At 41.8% G+C, this 21,467-nt stretch overlaps 1 protein-coding gene across 1 annotated transcript; it reads left to right on the top strand.

Annotated features, from left to right (window-relative positions):
* Positions 1-3,595: 3,595 nt before the first annotated feature.
* Positions 3,596-21,329, top strand: Rbbp7 (RB binding protein 7, chromatin remodeling factor). The gene is made up of 12 exons (XM_052720001.1): positions 3,596-3,889; positions 4,788-4,932; positions 9,796-9,941; positions 10,640-10,813; positions 11,967-12,082; positions 13,538-13,698; positions 14,299-14,425; positions 14,551-14,628; positions 15,659-15,735; positions 17,782-17,839; positions 19,998-20,108; positions 20,871-21,329. Exons 1-12 carry the CDS (start codon positions 3,874-3,876, stop codon positions 20,937-20,939), a joined length of 1,278 nt encoding a protein of 425 aa, XP_052575961.1. The 5' UTR covers positions 3,596-3,873; the 3' UTR covers positions 20,940-21,329.
* Positions 21,330-21,467: the final 138 nt, after the last annotated feature.

The following is a 21,467-nucleotide window of genomic DNA, read 5'->3' as shown; positions in this document are numbered from 1 at the left end:
ATTGCAAGTCCTTACACTCAGGAGCTATTATTGCAACCTTAGCAAAAAACTTGTGCTCTCTCTGCCGCACCTTCTTCACCTGGGAAGTTCTCATCCAGGGCTAGGGGTGTAACAGAACAAAGTTCTCAGATTTAGGGTCCGGTGTAGAGGACAAACACAAGCCAACATTTGTCAGGTGGTGAGAACGTAAACAAACAAAACACTAAAGTGGTTAGAAAACAATTGCCCTTGGAGACACATTAGGGTATGTTGCCATTTTATAAAGGGTGATCAGGGACAGCTAAGGGTTCAAAACTCTCAGGAATGCCTTTCAATCTTCGAGCTCTGACTCAATGACTCAATGCAGTGATGAACTCAATTGAGGTGATCGGCCTTTTTAAAAACAGAAATAAAACCCCAGCGCACATCACAACATCAAAGGGTAGCACTTGTTTCGTGTCACTTGTTTCAGTCTATATACACGGTACATGTGTACCAGTCTACAAAATGTACGGTCAGTCAAGCCTGAAGAAAATGGGGTGAATGCTATGGCAACTCTGAGTACTAGGAGTGGTACCTAAACACATGCATGCACTCATGCGCAAATAAGCAAGCAGAGGCCAGAGGAGCGCCTTGCTGTCCTTCTCTATGGCTTTTCAGTTTAGTTTTTGAGACAGGAACTCTCATTGAACCCGAAGCTTGCTGGATCAGATAGGCTGGCCGTGCTGGCTGGCTGGCTAGCTAGCTCCCAGGATTTATCTGTCTCTGTACTCCCCCCACACACACTTTGGGGTGACAGGGCAAGTGAAGTCATGTCCTGCTGAGTGCTGGAGACCCAAACTCAAGGTCCTCTTCTTGCACAGCAAGTATTCTTATCTACTGGGCCATCTTCAACGACCCTTAAACAGGACCTGAGTTAGGATAATCCACGTCTCATGCATCAAACTATTTGTGCTTTAGTTCCCAGTAGGACTTAACCATGCACAGGAGAAGCAAGAAGATAATCACAGAAAAAAGTGCCAAAGAAGACCGAGACCACAGCTAAGAGTTTGGGGAGACAGGTAAAACAGAACTGAACAGTCAAGCAATTCAAAAGAGAATTTTATACCTGATGGTAAAAACGAATTATTCAACAACAACAACAACAACAACAACAACAACAAAAAAGTTAAATCAGGAAGTGGCAATGCACACTTGTAATGGCAGCATTTGAGAGGCAGAAGCAATAATTCGGGCGTTCAGGGCCAGTCTTGACTACAAACTACGTTGGTGGACAACCTGTCTTACAGAGAGTCCATCTCAAAAAAGAAAAAAAACAAACTCCGAAGTTAATGAAACATGGTGTACATGATACTTTCAGATTAGGTGTACGATAGCATGTGAATAATCTCAAAATTCCAAAAATATCTGTTCCACGCTTCCTTCTCATGTCTTGAAGGTAAGATAAACAGTATAAGGAATTTAGTTAGCTGGGAATCTCAGGTATAGAACACTTGCCTGCCATGTGCAAGGCCCTGGGTCAGCTCTCCAGCACTCTCTTGTGTGTGTGTGTGTGTGTGTGTGTGTGTGTGTGTGTGTGTGTGTGTGTATGCACATTTTAAACTAAATTCATATTGTCTGGGAAGATTTTGTTGTGAGTTTTGAGACAAGTTTCCTAGGCATTCCAGGCTGTCTTTTAAATAATGATCCTTCTACCTCCAGCTTCCATGTGCTGGGATTTATAGGCACGTACCACCAAGTCAGGCTCTTTCAGTCCTTTAAACGTTTGTTTTGGAAATCATAACTACCTATCAGAATGAGCAAACTATATTAAAGAGAGACAGGAAAATCACCTCCCAAGCCTTCTCTTTCTGAGTACATGAAGTTCCCATTGAAGCAGAGCTGTAGGACAGAATTATTTTAGAACGAGGTGAACAAACTACAGTCCTTTAACTAAATCTCACCCACCACCGACTTTTGTATGGCCCCAAAACGGAAAATGATTTTTTCCATTTCCAAGCGTTTGAGAAAAAAAAAGAGAATATTTTTGTGACCTGTGAAAAGTACACCAAGTTCAAATTTCAGTGCCTATAGTTTTACTGGAAGACAGCCAGGTTTATCCATATTTTCTATGGCTATTGTGTTACAACACGGAAGAATGCCTGGCCCCCTTTAAAGAAAATGTTTGACCACCAGTGTTCTAGAACACAGAGGACACATGCTACAACACCCTTCTAACCCACCCCCTCTCCAGCCACCCCCTCAGCGTTAGTCACCAACAAGATTCTTGGAGCTGACATGGAGGGAGGGCGTTATAATAATGAATTGTACCACATGGGAAAACAGAGACCCAAGGCAGTAAATTTCTATATAAGGGAATATGACTGTTTCTGCCACATACTAGAGTAACGTCTGAGTTTGTTTCCCGATCAGAAAAGAGGGCATCACCGCGGCATCCGCATGGGTGCGTTTAAGCATGAAGGCACTTGGAAAGCTATCAAGGGAACAAATGTTCCGGGGGTGTTTTTGCAAGGAGAGCCTCTGAGTCTAGATGTAGACTGCGGTTCCCTTTCAGCGTAGGCGCCTGGGCCCCTCTGCTCTGGCCCTCATTTTCTCCTCTGCAGCTCCCGTTGGATCATGTGGCTCTCTTTCTCTGCAATGCCTCCTCCCCTCCCCCCGCCGTCCCACACTCTTCGGGCTGTAAAGCTTCACAGCATAGCAGAACTCAGGTATGCAGGCCTAGATTAGCCCAGCCCAGCTCCCTCCAGTTCAGCAAGCCAGCAGCCGGGTCAAGATGGGACCCCTTCAGGTGACAAGAATGACTCAGCAGGGGCCTAGGCAGGAACTGAAATAGGAAAGCCCGGGCAGGGACAAAATCCCCTGCAGCACGAAGCCAACAAACCAGTATGTTAAGGACGCAAATGCGCGAACAAACAAAAAGTAATTTAAGTCAGCTTTAGGCCCTGGGTGAACTGGAGGCCTGTGCCATCGCAGGCTTTATATTTAGCTTAAAAGGCCGGCCCCGCTGAAGGCAGAAAAACGCCCAGAGTCTCTCCTAAAGGTCCCTTTCGTTAATGACAAACGTCGCCGTGGCTCGACCGGGACCCTTGAAATGGTTAGAGGAGAGCCTTTGAGGGGTGCACAAAACTGCATGTCCGTGATTATCTGGGAGACTTTGAGGGCACTGTAATCTCTCGAGAATAGGAAACCATTTTCCTCGCTAGCTCTGAGATTTTGCTTGGCTAAGGCGGCTGCAGCTTCCCTGCCCCCCTCGCACCCCCGCCGCTGCTGCTGCTGCTTCTAGCAACCACGCCCCGCGGGCCCCAGGGCTTCTTGGCCCTGAGGCTCGCAGCCCCCGCGCAGCCTGCACACCGCGCTCCCATCCGCCCCACCCCCGCGCGGCCCCATCCGCCCCCGCGGGCAGCCTTGGGAGCGCCGAGCGAGCGACGCCTGGCGCCTGCGCCTCACTAACTTCCTGCCGCGGAACGTCCCACCCCCTCGTGAGAAGCCCGCCTCCGAAGACGTGTAAAGCCCGCCCTCCGCACTCGATTGGTCAAGGTAGCGGAGCCGTTGGCTCCCAGGCCCGCCTCTCCACCGCCTCTCCGGTTTCCCAGGGCGGATGCGCCTGCGCACAGCTGCCTGGGCGGGCTGAAAGGCGCGGGTTGAAAAGTCTCGTTCCAAGTTTGGAGAGAGCGCAGAGCGTCTCAGACCTCGGTACCCGCAAGCGGGGAGGAGGCAGGAGAGAAGGACGCGGCGTCTGGGGGGAGCACCCAGGCAGCCAGACCAAGCTCAGGCTCTCCGAGCTAGGAGTGCGTGACGTGCTTGGGAAAGGCAGGAGCGCCTGCGTTCGGGCTGCTCTTGGCTAAGCGAGGAGAAGTCCGAGGCGGCAAAGGGGGGCGAACGACCCGACGCAAGATGGCGAGTAAAGAGAGTAAGGAGGCCCTGCGGGGCGGCGCGCGCCGGGGCGGCGGGGGGCGGGGGGCGGCGGGCGGCGGCGGGGGGCGGCGGGCGGCGGCGGGCACGCGAGGCCGCGGCACGCGCCGGCGAAAGGCGCGAATTGGCGTGAGGAGCAGGGGGCGGGGCTGGACGCGAGGCTGGGCGCGCGCCTGGAGGGGGCCTGCGCGGGACGGGGCCTGCTCGAAGAGGGCTGCGAGCACTTCCGGAGCCGGGCGCGGGGCCGAGGGGTAGGCCCCCTCCCCCACCCCACCCCCCCTCCGCGGCCTAGCTCCCCCCCCCCCCCCCCCGCGCCCTTGGCTCGGGGGCGCAGGCGGTCGCCGCGGTGAAGCAAGCGCCGCGGATTCTTCCGTGCGCATGTTCGCTGCCCGTCCGTCTCGGGGTCGCGGCCCTTGTCCGTGTTGGGGGAGGGGGTGGGGAGGTGCTGGCGCCCGCCGGACTATGGCTGCCGATGCTGGCGTGGTGGGAGCTGGGGCCTCCTCTGAAGCGGGGATGGAGGAAGCAGGCCTGTGGGGTTCGGCTCCACGTGGATTTGTCTATTCAAGTGGGTTGTGGCGCCCCTTTACAATGCGGGTCATCTTAGAACAGGTGGGAACAGCTATAAAAGGCTGAAAATCTCGATGTTAGTGCAGTTAATGACCCAATTCGTTAAACGCAGGAAATACTAATCTCGAAGCGGGGGTGGGGGGGTGTGTGTGGGGGGGTGGGGGGGAAGGCTTCCTGGTGTTAATATTCTCTTCACTTTCTGGAAGAGCAGTTCGTGCGCACATAATAGATAAGGTGTGGCCATTTCGAGGTGACCTCCAGTATCCGTATCCATAGTTTGACTTCGATCCTTCTCAGCCACTTAATTGCGGGCTTTCTCCAAATTTCAGTGTTTGAAGATACTGTGGAGGAGCGTGTCATCAACGAAGAATATAAAATCTGGAAGAAGAATACACCGTTTCTGTATGACCTGGTTATGACCCATGCTCTTCAGTGGCCCAGTCTTACCGTTCAGTGGCTTCCTGAAGTGACTAAGTAAGGGTTTCTGGCAACTTTTATTTTGCGTAGATTTAAGTGCCGTTTAGAATTTTCTAGATATTTTTTTGTGTGTGTGTGTGTTTTACACACAGAACATAAATGTGTAATTGGTTAGTTCGTGGGTGAGGTGGTAAGTGGTTTTTATGTTCAAAACTTAAGATTTCTGAGATGATTTCTGGCGTAGAAGTGTGGTATTGAGGGGAGAGAAGAATCTATTATGAGACTAATGATGTTTATAGGAAGTGCTGAGTATTATGGCATTCCATGGGCTGTATTAGGATAGCATCCCTGGACTTCAGACCAATATATTATTTTCATACTTGATAGGAAAGATTACATACATAACAAAAACTATTGTGACTTGATGGATTTTTGTTAACTGAAACATTTATATGATGCTTAAAGTAAATATATATTAAGTTACTAGCAAAAGAGAATCGGAATTTGACAATAGTTGACCAAAGAAAAGGTGTCATTTTTTTTCAGTATGGAATTTAGGTTGAGATTCTTGTTAAGTCCTTGTCTGGAATATTTGTAAAATTTCTCTGGCATAATTGATGATATTTACTGAGCACTTAGATTAGGACAGAACTTCGACAGAGGTATATTTTAGCATTCTAGATTTACCAATGAGGAAAAAGGGCTGACAAGTACTATACTCAGGCGCACACTACTGGTGATTGCCTGGCTTTACAAACCAGGGCTCAACCAACCAAAACCGGTTGGCTCCAGAATCAAGGCACCGCCTGCATTAGACTACCTTTCTTACGTAGGCATGCACCTTTTCCAATAGGAATATGGCCACATACCTTAAAAGTATATTGAATTTTTGTGTTGTGAGTCTATAATTAAGATTAAAAAAACTAATATACAAGGAAGATTTTGTGACCAGTTGCAAAAGGAAGCCATTTTTAAGTAAAGTTACTTGTAATGGCTAGATTCCATACATGAACATCGACTTAACAGATGGGGACTTACAATCAGAAAAATCTGTGATATTTTTTTTATTTGCAAGGTTTTTTATTTAATACTAAAAGTTCATTTAAAAAATCTAAATGTACAGATGTGAGAAGAGTCTTGAATGGCTAAATAATGGGGGCATATAAGCATTTTTTTAGCACTGTGGGTGAGCCAAACCCAGGGCCTTAGCATGTAGGCATGTGCTCTATGGCTGAGCTGTTTTTGAGCAGATTCTAAAATAGACTGAAGACTGGCAAGCTGGCTCAGCATGGTAGAAGGTATTTGCCTCCAAGCCTGAGGACCACATTCAGTCTCCAGAACCCACTCTTGGAAGTTGTGCTCTGATTTCCACATGCACACTGTTGCATACACAATAAATAAAAAGATTGAGCTGGGTGTGGTGGCACATGGTCGTAATTCCAAGTTATAGGCCTGCCTGAGGTACATTGTAAGACTCTTGTTTCAAAAAAAAAAAAAAAAAAAAACAAAGGGCCAGAGAGATGGCTCTGTGGTTGTTCTTAAAGAATACCTGGATTTGATTCCCAGCACCCACCTGGTGTCTCATAACCTTCTGTAATTCAGGTTCCAGGGGATCTGATGCCCTTTTCTGACTTAAGCAGGCCTGAGTCATGCATGTGATGACCAGACATAAATGCAGTCAAAACATCCATATGCTTAAAATAAAATAAATCTTGAAACAGTAAAAGAAAAACAAAAAACAAGCCATGAGCCTATACACAAAAGTATTCAGGTTCTTTGGAATTTCGTTGCATTTGTCTTTTTTTGGTTTCCTGTTATTCAGGACTTAAAATTTTTAACAGTTTATGGTTCTTTTTAAACCTTTTAAACTTAACCACAGTATACTAGAAAAGAATGGGGACTTAAAGGTCACAGACCTGGGTTTGAATCTTGCCTCTGCTTACTCCCTTTGTGTGCTAAGGCAGGTTGTTTAGGCTCAGTCTCCCTTAGTTGTCTCATCTACAGATAATGAAGATGTTAGTAGTACCAACCTACTACATACATTTGGGGGAATTAAATATGGTCTTGTATGTTAAGTATCTTGTGTAGAGTAAAAACATAGTTAAGTGATGACTGATGTTAATTCTTCTACCTCATCCTGTTTTTAACTTTAAAGACAGGATCTCACTATGTAGCCCTGGTTGGCCTAGACTCACTGTGTAGATAGACTAGCCTAGAACTGTTATACTTCTGCCTCTGTTTCCAGAGTGCTGGAATTAAAAGTGCGCATCACTACGCTTGGCTTGTTCAGATATATTTTTTTTTCCTGAGACAAGGTTTCTCTGTGTAACTGCCTTGGCTGTTCTGGAACTCACTCTGTAGACCAGGCTGGCCTCAAACTCACAGAGATCCACCTGCCTCTGCCTCCCTAGTGCTGGAATTAAAGGCTGGTGTCAATACAGTCTGGCTGTTCAGAAATAATTTTAAGGATTGAAATACCTCTTTATTTGGACTATAATGAAAGCTTTTTTTCTTTAGACATGGTCTCACTATGTAGCTCTGACTGGCCTAAAACTTAGAGATCTGGCCGGGCGGTGGTGGCGCACGCCTTTAATCCCAGCACTCGGGAGGCAGAGCCAGGCGGATCTCTGTGAGTTCGAGGCCAGCCTGGTCTCCAAAGCGAGTTCCAGGAAAGGCGCAAAGCTACACAGAGAAACCCTGTCTCGAAAAACCAAAAAAAAAAAAAAAAACTTAGAGATCTGCCTGTCTCTGTCTCCAGAGTGCTGGGATTAAAGGTTTGTACCATCATACCCAGTAAAAACTATTTTTAATGTTACCTATGATGTGTTTTACATAAAGTTTTTAAAAATAATAAGGCTGAATATCCCTTATGAAGTATTTGGGACCAGAATCTGCATTTGGAAGAGTTTTATTTACATACACTTAATGAGCTTTCTCTGGAATGGGACCCTAATCTATATATAGCCTAAAAATAATTTTGCAGTGTATTTTTTTAAATCTCTTTATTATTTTTTCTTTTTTAAGATTTAATATGTATACAATTTTCTGTCTGCATGTATACCTACAGGCCAGAAGAGGGTGCCAGATCTCATTACAGATAGTTGTGAGCCACCATGTGGTTGCTGGGAATTGAACTCAGGACCTCTGGAAGAGCAGCCAGTGCTCTTAACTGATGACTCCAGCTCAGTAGGTTGTGTTTTTAATGATGGAGATAAAAGGATTTTTAGTAAAAAGGAAATAATCCCTGTGTAATCAAGTTGTGTGAAACTGGAATGTTTGAATTTGATTCAAGAGAAATTTTTAAGATTTCCCCCAGTTCAGCTTCTTCTTAGAAAGGTCTTTCTTAAAAAGGTCCTATGATAAACTAAACTGTTTATCTACCTGCTTTTATTGTATTTACTGGTCTTCATTTTCTTTCTTAACCCCACTAAAATAGTCACTTTTTGTTATTTTCTTCTCCATAACAAGTCCCTTATGAGATCTATTTAAGATTACTTTTGTTTTTAAGTCACATCCCTGTAAAGGTTTTAATTTGTCCCAAGTCCTCCTAAAGTCCTCCTAAAGTCCTCCATAATTTTAGGGCCTCCTCCACCCAGCACTAGAGATTGAACCCAGGGTTTCATGCATGGGAGTTGAGTGCTGTACCTCCAACTATATCCCCAACACTTTGTTTTGAGCCGGGTTCTCTTGCTTAGTTTGTGCACACTGGCCTTGAACTCATTGCATGGTCCTGTAGGCCTTAGCTTGTGATCTTGCTGCCTGAGCAGCATGAATAGTTGAGATTATAGATGTAGGCCACCCAGCTAGAGCCTAAATTATCTAAGTTATTTTTGCTGAGTAAAATATATGTACATGCCTGTCCCTGCCCCAAGCCATATCGTATTTTTGGCTTAACTGTACATGCATCAACTAATACTTACCCCCTAAAAGTTACTATTGCTTAGCTGTGGCTACCTATTCTCTTCAGGAGTTGTGTATGTTTTTTTGCCATAAGCCAAACTTTAACTTGACAGAACTCAATTTTTTAAGTTATTACTAAATAACCTCTAAACCTGTTTTGTTACTAAAAGTCACTGATACCTTTTGTGGGACCATGGAACACAGTTGAAAATTTTGTACTATATATATAAAAGACAAGTGGGAAAGCATTATTGATATGTAGCAATTCAAAAATCACTGTTTGGATCAAGGTGCCAAGAGGCACTGGAAAATTTTTCAGCTTCAAGGTGAGTTTCCATAGGACAAAATAACAAAAACAGTTACATTGAAAATATCCATTGCATAGGCATCATAAACACAAATAAATGATTTTATATGTATCATACCATTTGTACTTAACCTATTTTTTAGGTGATAATGAGACCAGAGGGAGGTTGTGCTTTAAATAGTTAGTTGCATATAGCTAGTTTTAGTTTGAACCAGGATATAAACTCATTTTTCCTGATTTAACACTTAAATCGTTCCATTCTACCTCATTGCCTCATACTGGAAAAACAGAAACATCTAGCATATTAAAATGTGTCTAGGGGGCTGAAGGTATAATTTTAGTAGGAAGTTGGAGTATATGTGTATAGGATTAGTGATGGACTACTATGTAGATGTTGGTGTGTTTGGTGAGTCGATCTACTGTCCTCAAGAGTGCTGCTCTAGGAAAGGTAGCATTCATGATGATAATTGAGGCCAAGGAAGAGAACTTTTTAGGGGGAAGAAAAACCAAACCCTCTTCATATAGAATGTTTTCATATATTTGAAAGTATGGGGATAATAAAGTTGGTAACTAGATGGGAAGCAGGTTTGTAGTTGGTACACAGTATATATTTGCAAGAGAAATTTTAATGTGTTTTGAAGGAAATAGACTGAATTTGTTAGTAATTGAAAAATTCATATGGGGTTGGTGTGACCTTTTTTTCTCCTAAACAGACCAGAAGGAAAGGATTATGCCCTTCATTGGCTAGTGCTGGGCACTCATACATCTGATGAGCAGAATCATCTGGTGGTTGCTCGAGTCCATATTCCTAATGATGATGCGCAGTTTGATGCTTCCCATTGTGAGAGTGACAAGGGAGGTGGGTATACTACATATTCCAGTATTGATGTCAAAGGAAATATTCCTCCTTGTTCAAAGCTTGTATATTCAAATTTTATGCTTTTGGCTTAGCAATGTAACTTTAAAGAACTATTGACCACCCAGCATCTGTGTGAGGTTTTTCACAATAACATTGACAGGATTAAAATTTTAGGATTATAGGATCATTGGTTAAGCACATTATGGTATGTTTAAAGTACTACTCAGCAATTAGGAATGATAAAGCCATATTCACCAGTACAGAAAGTAAGTTTTTTTGTGAATAATCACATCTTAACAATGAAAGCCTAGTTTTAAATTTTTTGTTTTTGTTTTTTGTTTTTTTTTTTTCAAGACAGGGTTTCTCTGTGTAGCTTTGGAGCCTGTCCTGGAACTTGCTCTGTAGACCAGGCTGGCCTCGAACTCACTGAGATCCCCCTGCCTCTGCACCCCCCATCCCCAGCTTAAAAAAATTTTATATCCAAGGTAGAAGTTTATTAACTTATGAGGTAGATATCAATATAATGCAAATGAGCTTTGAGAATAAATTTTTATATGGCACATAGCCTATATTTTGGAGATTTTCTTTTTCTCCTTAGTTCGTGTTCTATTCTGTCAGGGTAAAATCTGTTGGGTGATTGAGTTAAATGACTTGTGAGTTTTAATCCTGAGTGTATGTTTTATGTCCCCTCACTTTAGAATTTGGTGGCTTTGGTTCCGTAACAGGAAAAATTGAATGTGAAATTAAAATTAATCATGAAGGAGAAGTAAACCGTGCTCGTTACATGCCACAGAATCCTCACATCATTGCCACCAAAACACCATCCTCTGATGTGTTGGTTTTTGACTATACAAAACATCCTGCTAAACCAGGTATGTAATAATAAAGCCAGGCCATTACTTCAATGAACATCTTTTTGATTTGAGAAGATAATCTTTGAAACATCATTTAAAATACTGTGCTGTGGAGGCTGAATAGATGGCTTAGCAGCAGTTAAGACCTCTAGCTGCTCTTCTAGAGCATCTGGGGTTGAATCCCATCACCCACATGGCAGCTCACAGTCCTCTGTAACACTAGTTCTAGGAAATCCAACACATTTTGGCCTCTGGGCACCACGTATGTATGTGGTACACATACATACATGTAGACCAAATACCTATACACAAAATAAGCTAAAAAAAAACCCAGTAGTGTACTGTGTAATATAGTTAAAGGTTTACAAATTGGAGAATCCCATAACCACCTTCAAGTTGGGTAATTCACCAGAGGAACCCAATTGCAGGTTACTTGCAGGTGTGGTTTATTATAGCAAAGGATCCAGAGCAAAAGCAGAAGAAAAAAGACATCAGTCAGGTAGATAAGCAGTAGACAAGTCTCCAGAGGGAACATGCACAGGCTTCTGAGTACTTCCTTCCTTGGGTCAAACAGGACACGTCTTTTCTATAGCAGAAAACCACAGGAATATGTGCCTAAGTGACTGTACAGAGAAGCCTGTTTGAGTCCCAGGGTCTGGAGTTTCTAATGGAAATCTGGTCACACACTCCATGTACATTCATGGTAATGAAAACCAATAGCTTCAACAGTGAAGTTAGATGAATCCTTGGTAAACAGTCCTACAACAAGTTGCTACAGCATGCCTTCACTGCTCTGAGCATGTCACATTCTGAGAGGTTGGCCAAGGGTCATTCATGATTTCAGGCTACCCCAGGGATATGCAAGGGCTAAGTTAATGGCTAATGGCCAGACCTGCTGCTATATTAGATACAGTTCTAAAAATTGCCTTGGGGTGACATGATAGGGTTGCAAATATACAAATTTATGTGATAGCTGTATTTTTCAACATTTCTGTATTGGTGATAATATTAAGTTTTCCCAAACCAGTCAGAATAGTTGTGGGCTAGATGTAGCCATTGTTCTTGTAGAATTGCTGTTATGGCTTACTCAGTGAAGGAGTCTGAAACTTGGCTCTTACCAAGTTGGATAAACGGATAACTTAGTGGTTAATGTGTTTCTTTTTTCTCTTAGATCCAAGTGGAGAATGTAATCCTGATCTTAGATTAAGAGGTCATCAAAAGGAAGGCTATGGTCTTTCCTGGAATTCTAATTTGAGTGGACATCTCCTGAGCGCATCTGATGACCATGTAAGAACCGTGTTTTTTCTTTTCTTTTCTTTTTTTTTTTTGTTTTTTTTTTTTCTTTTTTGTTTTTTTGTTTTCCGAGACAGGGTTTCTCTGTGTAGTTTTGGTGCCTGTCCGGGATCTCGCTTTGGAGACCAGGCTGGCCTGGAACTCACAGAGATCCGCCAGCCTCTGCCTCCCGAGTGTGTTGGGATTAAAGGTGTGTTTTTTCTTTTTTTCTTTTTTAAAAGGTTTATTTATTATGTATACAGTGTTCTGCCTGCAGGCCAGAAGGGGGCACCAGATATCATTACAGATGATTGTGAGCCACCATGTGGTTTCTGGGAATTGAACTCAAGACCTCTGGGAGAGCAGCCAGTGCCCTTAACCACTGAGCCATTTCTCCAGCGGCCCCCCCCCCCGTGTTTTTTCTTAATCTACTGTATGTTATATTAAGAGTGAAAGTGTCATAGATAGATCTAAGCTAAAAAATCTCTGTAGAGATGGAAAATTTTCTAAGATAATGCCATAGATTGTTGTGTTAACATTTTTTTTCCTAAGTGTTTTTTTTTTAAAGATTTATTTATTTATTATGTATACAGCATGTATGCCTGCAGGCCAGAAGAGGGCACCAGATCTCATTACAGATGGTCGTGAGCCACCATGTGGTTGCTGGGAACTGAACTCAGGACCTCTGGAAGAGCAGTCAGTGCTCTTAACCTCTGAGCCATCTCTCCAGCCCCCATTTTCCTAAGTTTTAAGACAATGACTGCAGACTACGCTATTAGAGAGTTAGGATATCACAAAGGTCTTTTGAAGATTGGAGGGTTACCATTGTTTAAAAGAAGACTGGCAGATTAATTTTTTCATTTATTATTTAAGTGTAAAACTCAACAGGTTTTACTTTGTTCAAAAGTTCTATGTCCATTGCTACTAATTTTAGACTATTTTCATTAGGAGTCCCCAAATGAAATTCCATAGATGTTAAGCAGTTACTCTTTGCTTTTCTTCTGCTAACAACAGCTGTAGCTAACCCACTGAGGCCTATGGCCTAAACCATGGGCTTTGATAAGTTTACAGTACAATATTTCCCTTCCATTGGGCCTCTCACGTACATATAAAGTGATCAGTTACTTCTCTAACAGTCTTGCCACTGTTGCACCAGTGTGTACATCTTGCCTTGGGATACGGAATTCAGAGTTGCATAAGATTGTTAATGACTTCTACCCTTCTGGCACCAGGAGGGCTAGTGAGAAAGTACTGAAATCTTCTGGCTCAGTTCCAGCTAGATTTCTCTGTCCTATAACCTTAGGATATGTTGTCTTTAACAGTAGGTTCTTACTATTTAGTTCTGGTTGACAATAAACCACAGTAGTAATTGTCTGTTTGGTTAGGGAGATAAATATGTCCCTGAATAAGATGTTAACTTTTAAATCTGGCATTTTCATAGCTTTAGTTCTTTTTTTTCTTCTCCCTTAGACTGTCTGCCTGTGGGATATAAATGCAGGACCAAAGGAAGGCAAAATTGTGGATGCTAAAGCAATCTTTACTGGCCACTCAGCTGTTGTAGAGGATGTGGCCTGGCATCTTCTGCATGAGTCCTTGTTTGGATCTGTTGCTGATGATCAGAAACTTATGATGTAAGATGGAAGGTTCAGTGGAACCTTTATGGGTGATCTGGATGACCATCAGTGATTGGTAGACTGATTGAATCCTATTGAAATTTATGTTGTGGTCTAAAAATCAGAAATAGCTTGACTGGTGATAAAGTCTAAATTTGAGATCCAGAGTAACTGATTAGAGAGACCAGGGAGGAAGAGAATGTTTCTATCAGGGTGTGGCCATAAAGCTGCATTAAAATCATTGAATACCTCATGTTTCATAAGTAACTGCTGTAGTACTGAGAAAAGGAGAACAATATACTGAAATTTAACAAGGATAAATATAGGTAAAAATTATTACATTATTCTGTGGTCTATTTTGTATATACCTAAAATAGTAGGTAATTAAGATTAGAAATCCAATAAAAAGGACCTAGAAATAATACCCCCAGTTGTTATCTGGAGGTTTAAAATGTGTCATTTAGTAGTCAGAAACCTAAATTGCCAGCTGTGTGTGGTTTATGTATTTGTGAATGGGTAAGCACATCATAGCTTGTGCAGAAAGGAATAGCCTCTCCTGAGCCAAGTGTTTGGGAGTGGTAGGTGCTGTATGCCTTGTCTTGTCCTTTTGTTTTTCAGATGGGACACCAGATCCAATACTACTTCTAAGCCAAGCCATTTGGTGGATGCACACACTGCTGAGGTCAACTGCCTCTCATTCAATCCCTACAGCGAGTTCATTCTAGCAACTGGCTCTGCAGATAAGGTTTCATTTTTTTTTTAATTTTCCCCTTAGTGTTTACTAAGCCCTGTTGTTTTGTACTTTAATAGGCATTTTAAAGGTCATACATAAAGTATAGAAATCATTTTCATTTGGTTTCTTCTCTATAGACTGTAGCTTTATGGGACCTGCGCAATCTTAAACTGAAACTCCATACCTTTGAATCGCATAAGGATGAAATCTTTCAGGTATATGACAGTTTTTGGATGTCCTTAAAATTTTTATTTATAAATGTGTGCATTTGTATGGGCATATGCATGTGGAGGGAGGTCAAAGAGATTCAGTTTTCTCCTTTACTATGGGATCTGGTGGCTGAACTCAAATTTTCTGGGGTTTTTTTTTGTTTTTTTTTTTTTTTGTAAGCACTTTATTCATTCAGCTGTCTTGCCAGCCCAGTTTTCTGATGTTTTTATGTCATGTTTTAGTGACTTTATGAAAGGGGGGAATATTTTTAGTTTTTTTTCTGAGATAGGGTTTCTCTGTGTAACAGCCCTGGCTGTCCTGGATCTCGCTCTGTAGTCCAGGCTGGCCTCAAACTCACAGAGATCTGCCTGCCTCTGCCTTCCAAGTGCTGGGATTAAAGGTGTACACCACCACCACCTGGCAAGTTTTTTCTTTTATTTGGTGGTGGGGTATTGGACATTAATTTCTTTTCAAAGTTCTTCTTGGTTCTACTATGTAAAACTATCAGGGTGATGGATTTTTGTTGCTGCCATTGTTTTTGAGAAGCCCCCAGTCCAGAAGTAGAAACATTCTTCCAAAACAATCATGTTTTTCAAAGATTCTTCAGTTAAGAGTGCAACTGTGGTGGATCCACTAGTAAAAAGGTGTTATACATGGTTTTAGAATAGAGACTATAGGTTAGGATAGACTGAATAGTTTTAAAAGTTTCATGGATGGTTATGAGTCTAAAAAGGTTTTCTGGGGTCTACCTGAGTTCTTCAGTACTAAAGAATTTGACTTTGCTGGGTGGAGGATGGGGCAGTGGCTGGGCCCTTCAAGAGATACTTAAGGACTTGGTAGAACAAGCACAAAGCACTGGGTTCAGTACCATCAAGGTGGTTGGTTGGTTAGGGGTTATTTGAAAGCTTAGATAGTGAGATCTCTGGGCTGAGAAATGGACAGAGTGTCAGGTGGGGAAATATGGTTTAGAATGATAGCTACAAATCAAGGAACAGAGAACTCTTTAAATAATTTTTCACAATAATCTATTGCTAGGTCCACTGGTCTCCACATAATGAAACTATTCTGGCTTCAAGTGGTACTGATCGCCGCCTGAATGTGTGGGATTTAAGGTAATTTAAGATGTGGTGATGAAGAACTATACTGATGTGATAATCTGACAGGTTATGTAATAGAGCTCATAAACCAGGAAAGCAGTTTGCTAATCTAACTTCAGTAAACTTTTAACTGTCTGAGAGTTTTTGTTCTGTAATATAAAAGTAAATCAGCAAATAAGAAATTGCTCATGCTGGACGTGGGGGTGGCACGCCTTTAATCCCAGCACTCGAGGCAGAGGCAGGTGGATCTCACTCAGTGAGTTTGAGGCCAGCCTGGTCTACAGAGTTCCAGGACAGACAGCCAGAGCTGCTACACAGAGAAACCCTGTGTTGAAAAAGCCAAAAAACTCAGAAATTGCTCATGAGTTTTGTATGAGTATTTTGCCTGTGTGTGTGTGTGTGTGTGTATGTGTATGTATGTGCAGCACATGCATGCCAGGTGCCCATAGATGGTAGAAAACAGCATCTGGTCTGCTGGAACCGGAATTATGGATAGTTGTAAACCACCATTATGTAGGTACTGGGAAGTAAACTCCTGTTCTGCTTGAGCAGCAAGTGCTCTTAACTACTGACCCTACTCTCCAGCCTTGTTTTGTTGTTGCTCAAGTATGAAACTCATTTTGCTAATTAAAACACCTTTTTGCTACACATGACTATGGGTGATGTAGGTCAGTGATACAGCTAGCATATGCAAGGGAGTTCAGTCTCTAGCACCACAAGCATTAAAATATTGGCTTTATGTCTCATTGGAATCACATAGCATATAAGCAGAACTATTGGATTTGGTTGGGTTTTTTTTTTGTTTTATGTGGGTGTGTGGGGGCTTCTGTAGCTCAGATTGACATCAAATTCCTGATATTCCTGCCTTCTTCAAAGTGCTATGATCACAGGTCAAAGGCTGCAGTAGACAACCACAAGTTCAAAGCCAGTTTGGGGCTACATAATCTGACCCTGTCTCAAACTGACAAAGAAAACTTAATTTCTCTGGGGCAGACAGGGAGGGAGGGGCTAACTCAATAGAATACTTTTTTCCTAACATGTGTGGGGCCCTGGGCTCAAGCCTACCTCCCCCCCCCCAAAAAAAAAAAACCTCATGACATACTATTCCTTGGGTTATACATTGTATAGCTAAAAGCTGCTGTGTCTTTAGATAGATATGATGTCCTGGAATGCAAAAGGCCTAAAGAGTGTAGAGTCTGCACATTAGTTCATGTGTACTTTTGTATGTGTATTTTCTTTTTAATTGTGATGTATTAAAACCACAGTTAAAATATTGAAGGAATTTTGAGCTAATATTTATTATGAGCAATATTTCTTCATTCTGCAACTTTAATTATGAGTGACTCCAGCCCATTTCCAGGAATTAAAGCAATCCATAACACAATAATAGAAAAATAAATGCTTCTAAAGCAGTGGTTCTCAACCTTCCTAGTGCTGTGACCCTTTAATATAGTTCCTCATGTTGTGGTGACCCCCAACCATAAAATTATTATTACTACTTTTTGTTTTTGTTTTTTTTTTCGAGACAAGGTTTGGAGCCTGTCTTGGATCTCGCTCTGTAGACCAGGCTGGCCTCGAACTCACAGTGATCCGCCTGGCTCTGCCTCCTGAGTGCTGGGATTAAAGGCGTGCGCCACCACTGCCTGGCATAAAATTATTTTTATTGCTACTTCATAACTGTAGTTTTGCTGCTGGGCGGTGGTGGAGCACGCCTTTAATCCCAGCACTCGGGAGGCAGAGCCAGGTGAATCTCTGTGAGTTCGAGGCCAGCCTGGGCTACCAAGCGAGTCCCAGGAAAGGCGCAAAGCTACACAGAGAAACCCTGTCTCGAAAAACCGAAAAAAAAAAAAAACAACTGTAGTTTTGCTACTATTGCAAGTCATAAATACCTGTTTTTGGACTGTCTTAGGTTACCTCTCTGACAGGGTCACCCAACTCCTAGGTTAAGAACCACTGTCCTAAGTGATTCTTACAGAGAAATATTTTTATAAATGTATGTATTTTAAGATAAAACTTCATGGAAAACTTCGGTAATGAAGGCTTTATGCTCTTTCTTAATAGTAAAATTGGAGAAGAACAATCAGCAGAAGATGCAGAAGATGGGCCTCCAGAACTCCTGGTATGCATTAGATTAAATATCATATGCACACTGCATTATTTCTCATTAGCCTATCTCAGGAATGGGTCAGAGCTTCAAAGTTTTGCTTGCCAGTGATTTCAAAAAGAAAGTCCAGGAGGTTATTGTGATTAGGTTCTGACATTTATCACAAATAGTAAATAGAGCCCCAGAAGGTTTTTGGAAATGGTTAAGTGATGGTAACTTGTACTCCTGGAAAATAGTATCTTTGAGAGTAAGCCAGTAAGCCCAAGACCCAGATGTTTACTAACTCCCACTTTGTGTAAGCTCCCTATCCTCTTTGGCTCCTGTGCCCAGTAGCTTCAGACAGAAATAAGCAAAAGGATGATAGGAGCGTTATATAAACCAGGATGTTTGGCATTCATTATCATTGCTGCTTAAAGAATAATCCTACAACCCAGGAAGCTCAAGTAGGAAAGGAAGGCCATGAGTTTTGAGGCCACGGGACAGTGTGTTGCCCTGACAGGGGTGCTAAGTAAAATTATTTCTCAATAAACTGTTACCATAATAAGATGGTGGCATCTAAATATTTTATTGTGGATGACTTATTCTGAAGTCCTGTTTGTGAACCAGAACCTTCCTGGTTTTTAAAGCATTTTCAGAAAGGCCTTTGTCTACAGCCAGTTTCCTCCTTTATATATTATGAATTTGCAGTAATTTTATAGTCCTTAAGATAAACCACTAGGGGGCTAGAGATGGCTCAGCAGTTAAGAATACCTACTACTCTTGACCAGAGTTCAGTCCAGTGCCCATGTCAGGTACCTCACAATCTTAACTCCAGCTCCAGAGGGATCCAACACATTTGGCTTCCATGGGCACTGCACTCGCGTGTACATACTCAGACATACACATAAATACTTTTTAAAATCTATCACGATTTTGCTGTATTTAAAGAAAGCTTGAAGTTAAATAGTACTCTTACTATTTAAGAATAATAAATTAGTAGCTAGAGAGGTAGTTCAACAGGTAAAAGCTAAGGGGTCAGAGGTTTGAACCTGGCTTACAGAGCAAGAGCCTGTTTTGGGGGGTAGGGTGGGGAGGCCATGAGATTCATTTGTAAAGCTGTTTACCATACCATTTCACTTAATGGGGAAGTTGTTTTTCCCTTTTCTTTTTTTGGAGATGAGCTCTATCTAGCCCAGGCCTCAGTCTCAAGTGCTGAGATTACATCTCATGTTCTTTTAAATGATAAGATGATTGGGGCGTTTTATTTAAATATTAGGGCTTTTTATTTAGATTGAATATAAGCTAATTGGCAGAGAACTCATTGTCAAACTAAAGTCAAACTTTTTTTTTTTTCTTCCAAAGAATCAAGTCCTCTAAGTTCTGATACGAAGTATATTAAGCACAGTGGCCTTTTTTGTTGTGTTTTTTCGTGACATGGCTTTTCTGTGTAGCCCTGGCTGTCCTGGAACTTGCTCTGTAGGCCTCAAAGTCATGTAGACCCACCTACCTCTGCCTCCTGAGTGCTGAGATTAAAGATGTGCACCATCACCACCTGGCCTGGCACAGTGCCTTCTTATGAGGTGTAATCTCTTAGAGAAAATAAGATCTCTTCCTTTGGCATTTCTTGGGGAAAGGTCCTTGGCCTATGCTGCAGTCTGGTTCTCAGTATTGTTTTTTTAAGCCCAAGTCTCTATATTATACCTTGGGAATATAAAGGAGGGGGAGGATGCCTAATGTGAAAGAGGGCTAGAGAAGAACCAGGAGATTATCAGACATGTTGGAAATGCTTGGTTACTGTTCATTGTTCTCAGTTTGGAAGTGGTGGCATGGTTACAGAAAAATGTTCTTATGGGCAGAGGCCAGAGAACTTAGGAATGGAATGTCCTACCTGCTATTTAAGATATGAATAACTTGCTTGAGCCATTTGAATGTGTGGACAGAACACATTAGCAAAAAAAATAGTATTTGGTGAGTCTAGGTAGAGTATACAGGTGTTCACTGTAGTATTCTAGTCCTTTTTCTGAAAGTTTGAAAGATTTCAGAATATTGGGGTTGGGAATAGATTACAGAGCCCGTGTCATGCTACCTCTAAATTGTGGGTCAGCCTAAGAAGACTGTTCTAGAAACTATTTTAAGTCTTGGAAGCTTTAGGATAGGAAAGGATATGAAACCAAGACATTTGTTTTTCATTAAGTTTATTCATGGAGGACATACTGCCAAGATTTCAGACTTCAGTTGGAACCCCAATGAACCTTGGGTCATTTGCTCAGTGTCTGAAGATAACATCATGCAGATATGGCAGATGGTGAGTTGAAACATTTTTTTATAACTCTTGGAAAACCGTTTCCCAGGTGATAGGATGTAATAGAAATATTTCATTATTTAAGTGACTTTAAAGTTATAGGATGGGAACAGTTTAAAGAAACCTTTTCTGAGCCTACAAAATGGCTCGGCATGTAAAAAGCACTTGCTTCACAAACCATATGACCTAATAAGATCAGTGCCTGAAACCCATGTAGAAGTGGAAGGAGAGAACCAACTCCACAAAGTTGTTATCTGACCTCCACACATGTACACGTGTATACACAATAGCAATAATTAAAATTTCTTAACCCTTTATCATTTTAATACCATCTTATCCACACATTCATATAAACAACATGCACAACATCTGCTTGATGTTTGTTATTATTGTACTGCTAGCTGGAGTCTTGACATTGTTCTCGTCTCTGGTATCAGTGCTGTCACACAACGATATGGTAGGAAAATGTTAAGGTGTTTAAAGATGCTGAATTCTCTAACGAGGAACACTAAATATTTGACATTTCTAAGGTTCTGAGTTAACCATTGCTCCCTCTAAGTGATGCTTAAAATGTTTTCAGATGATGCTTTTTCTGAACAGTGACTAAATAGTATGTGGGTGACTAAGTATGTCTAGGGAATTCCATACTGGCAAATAATTTAAAGGGTACTGGCCACTGAAACAAATTTGACAGTAACTTAAAATGCATATTCACAGATATAAATTCTGTTTTTACCTGTGAATTTATTTGGTTGTTATCTCCAGGCTGAAAATATTTACAATGACGAAGAGTCAGATGTCACAACATCGGAACTGGAGGGACAAGGATCTTAAACCCAAAGTATGAGGTGTTTCTGTTGAATGTATTGCTACATGAATGCTTGATTTATCAAGCGCCAAAAAGGCATTGTATAGTAGGAAATGTAAGTGGGATGGCTTATGGCGTTCTTTACCCTCTGATTCTAGCACTTTCAAGTGAGCTGTTGCGTACTGTATCATATTGTAGCTATTAGGGGAAAAAAGGAATGTTGCTTAAGAAAGGGCATCATTATTGTTTTAAAATACACGTTGCTGGGTATTGCCTTTGATTCAACTGTTTTAAGTCCTCATTTTCTCAAACTTTTAAGTGCTTGCTGAAGTTCCCAAATATGCAAGGATAACTTTTACACTTTTTCCTTCCAACACTTCTTGATTGGCTTTGCAGAAATAAAGTTTTAAAATAAAGTTTGTTTTGTTCTTTTAGAAGCTGGGGAAGGGGTGGATGTGTGTGCATGCTCCCATACATATCTCCTTTCTCTGGTAAAAATAGGTAAAATTGTTCCTTCCCATGTGTACGCAATTAAGGCCACACTGGCAACCAAA

The sequence above is a fragment of the Peromyscus californicus genome, unplaced genomic scaffold, assembly GCF_007827085.1.
Source record: "Peromyscus californicus insignis strain IS unplaced genomic scaffold, ASM782708v3 Scaffold_10__1_contigs__length_136768540, whole genome shotgun sequence".
Taxonomy (NCBI): Eukaryota; Metazoa; Chordata; class Mammalia; order Rodentia; family Cricetidae; genus Peromyscus; species Peromyscus californicus.
This window is presented reverse-complemented; position numbering and strand designations above follow the sequence as displayed.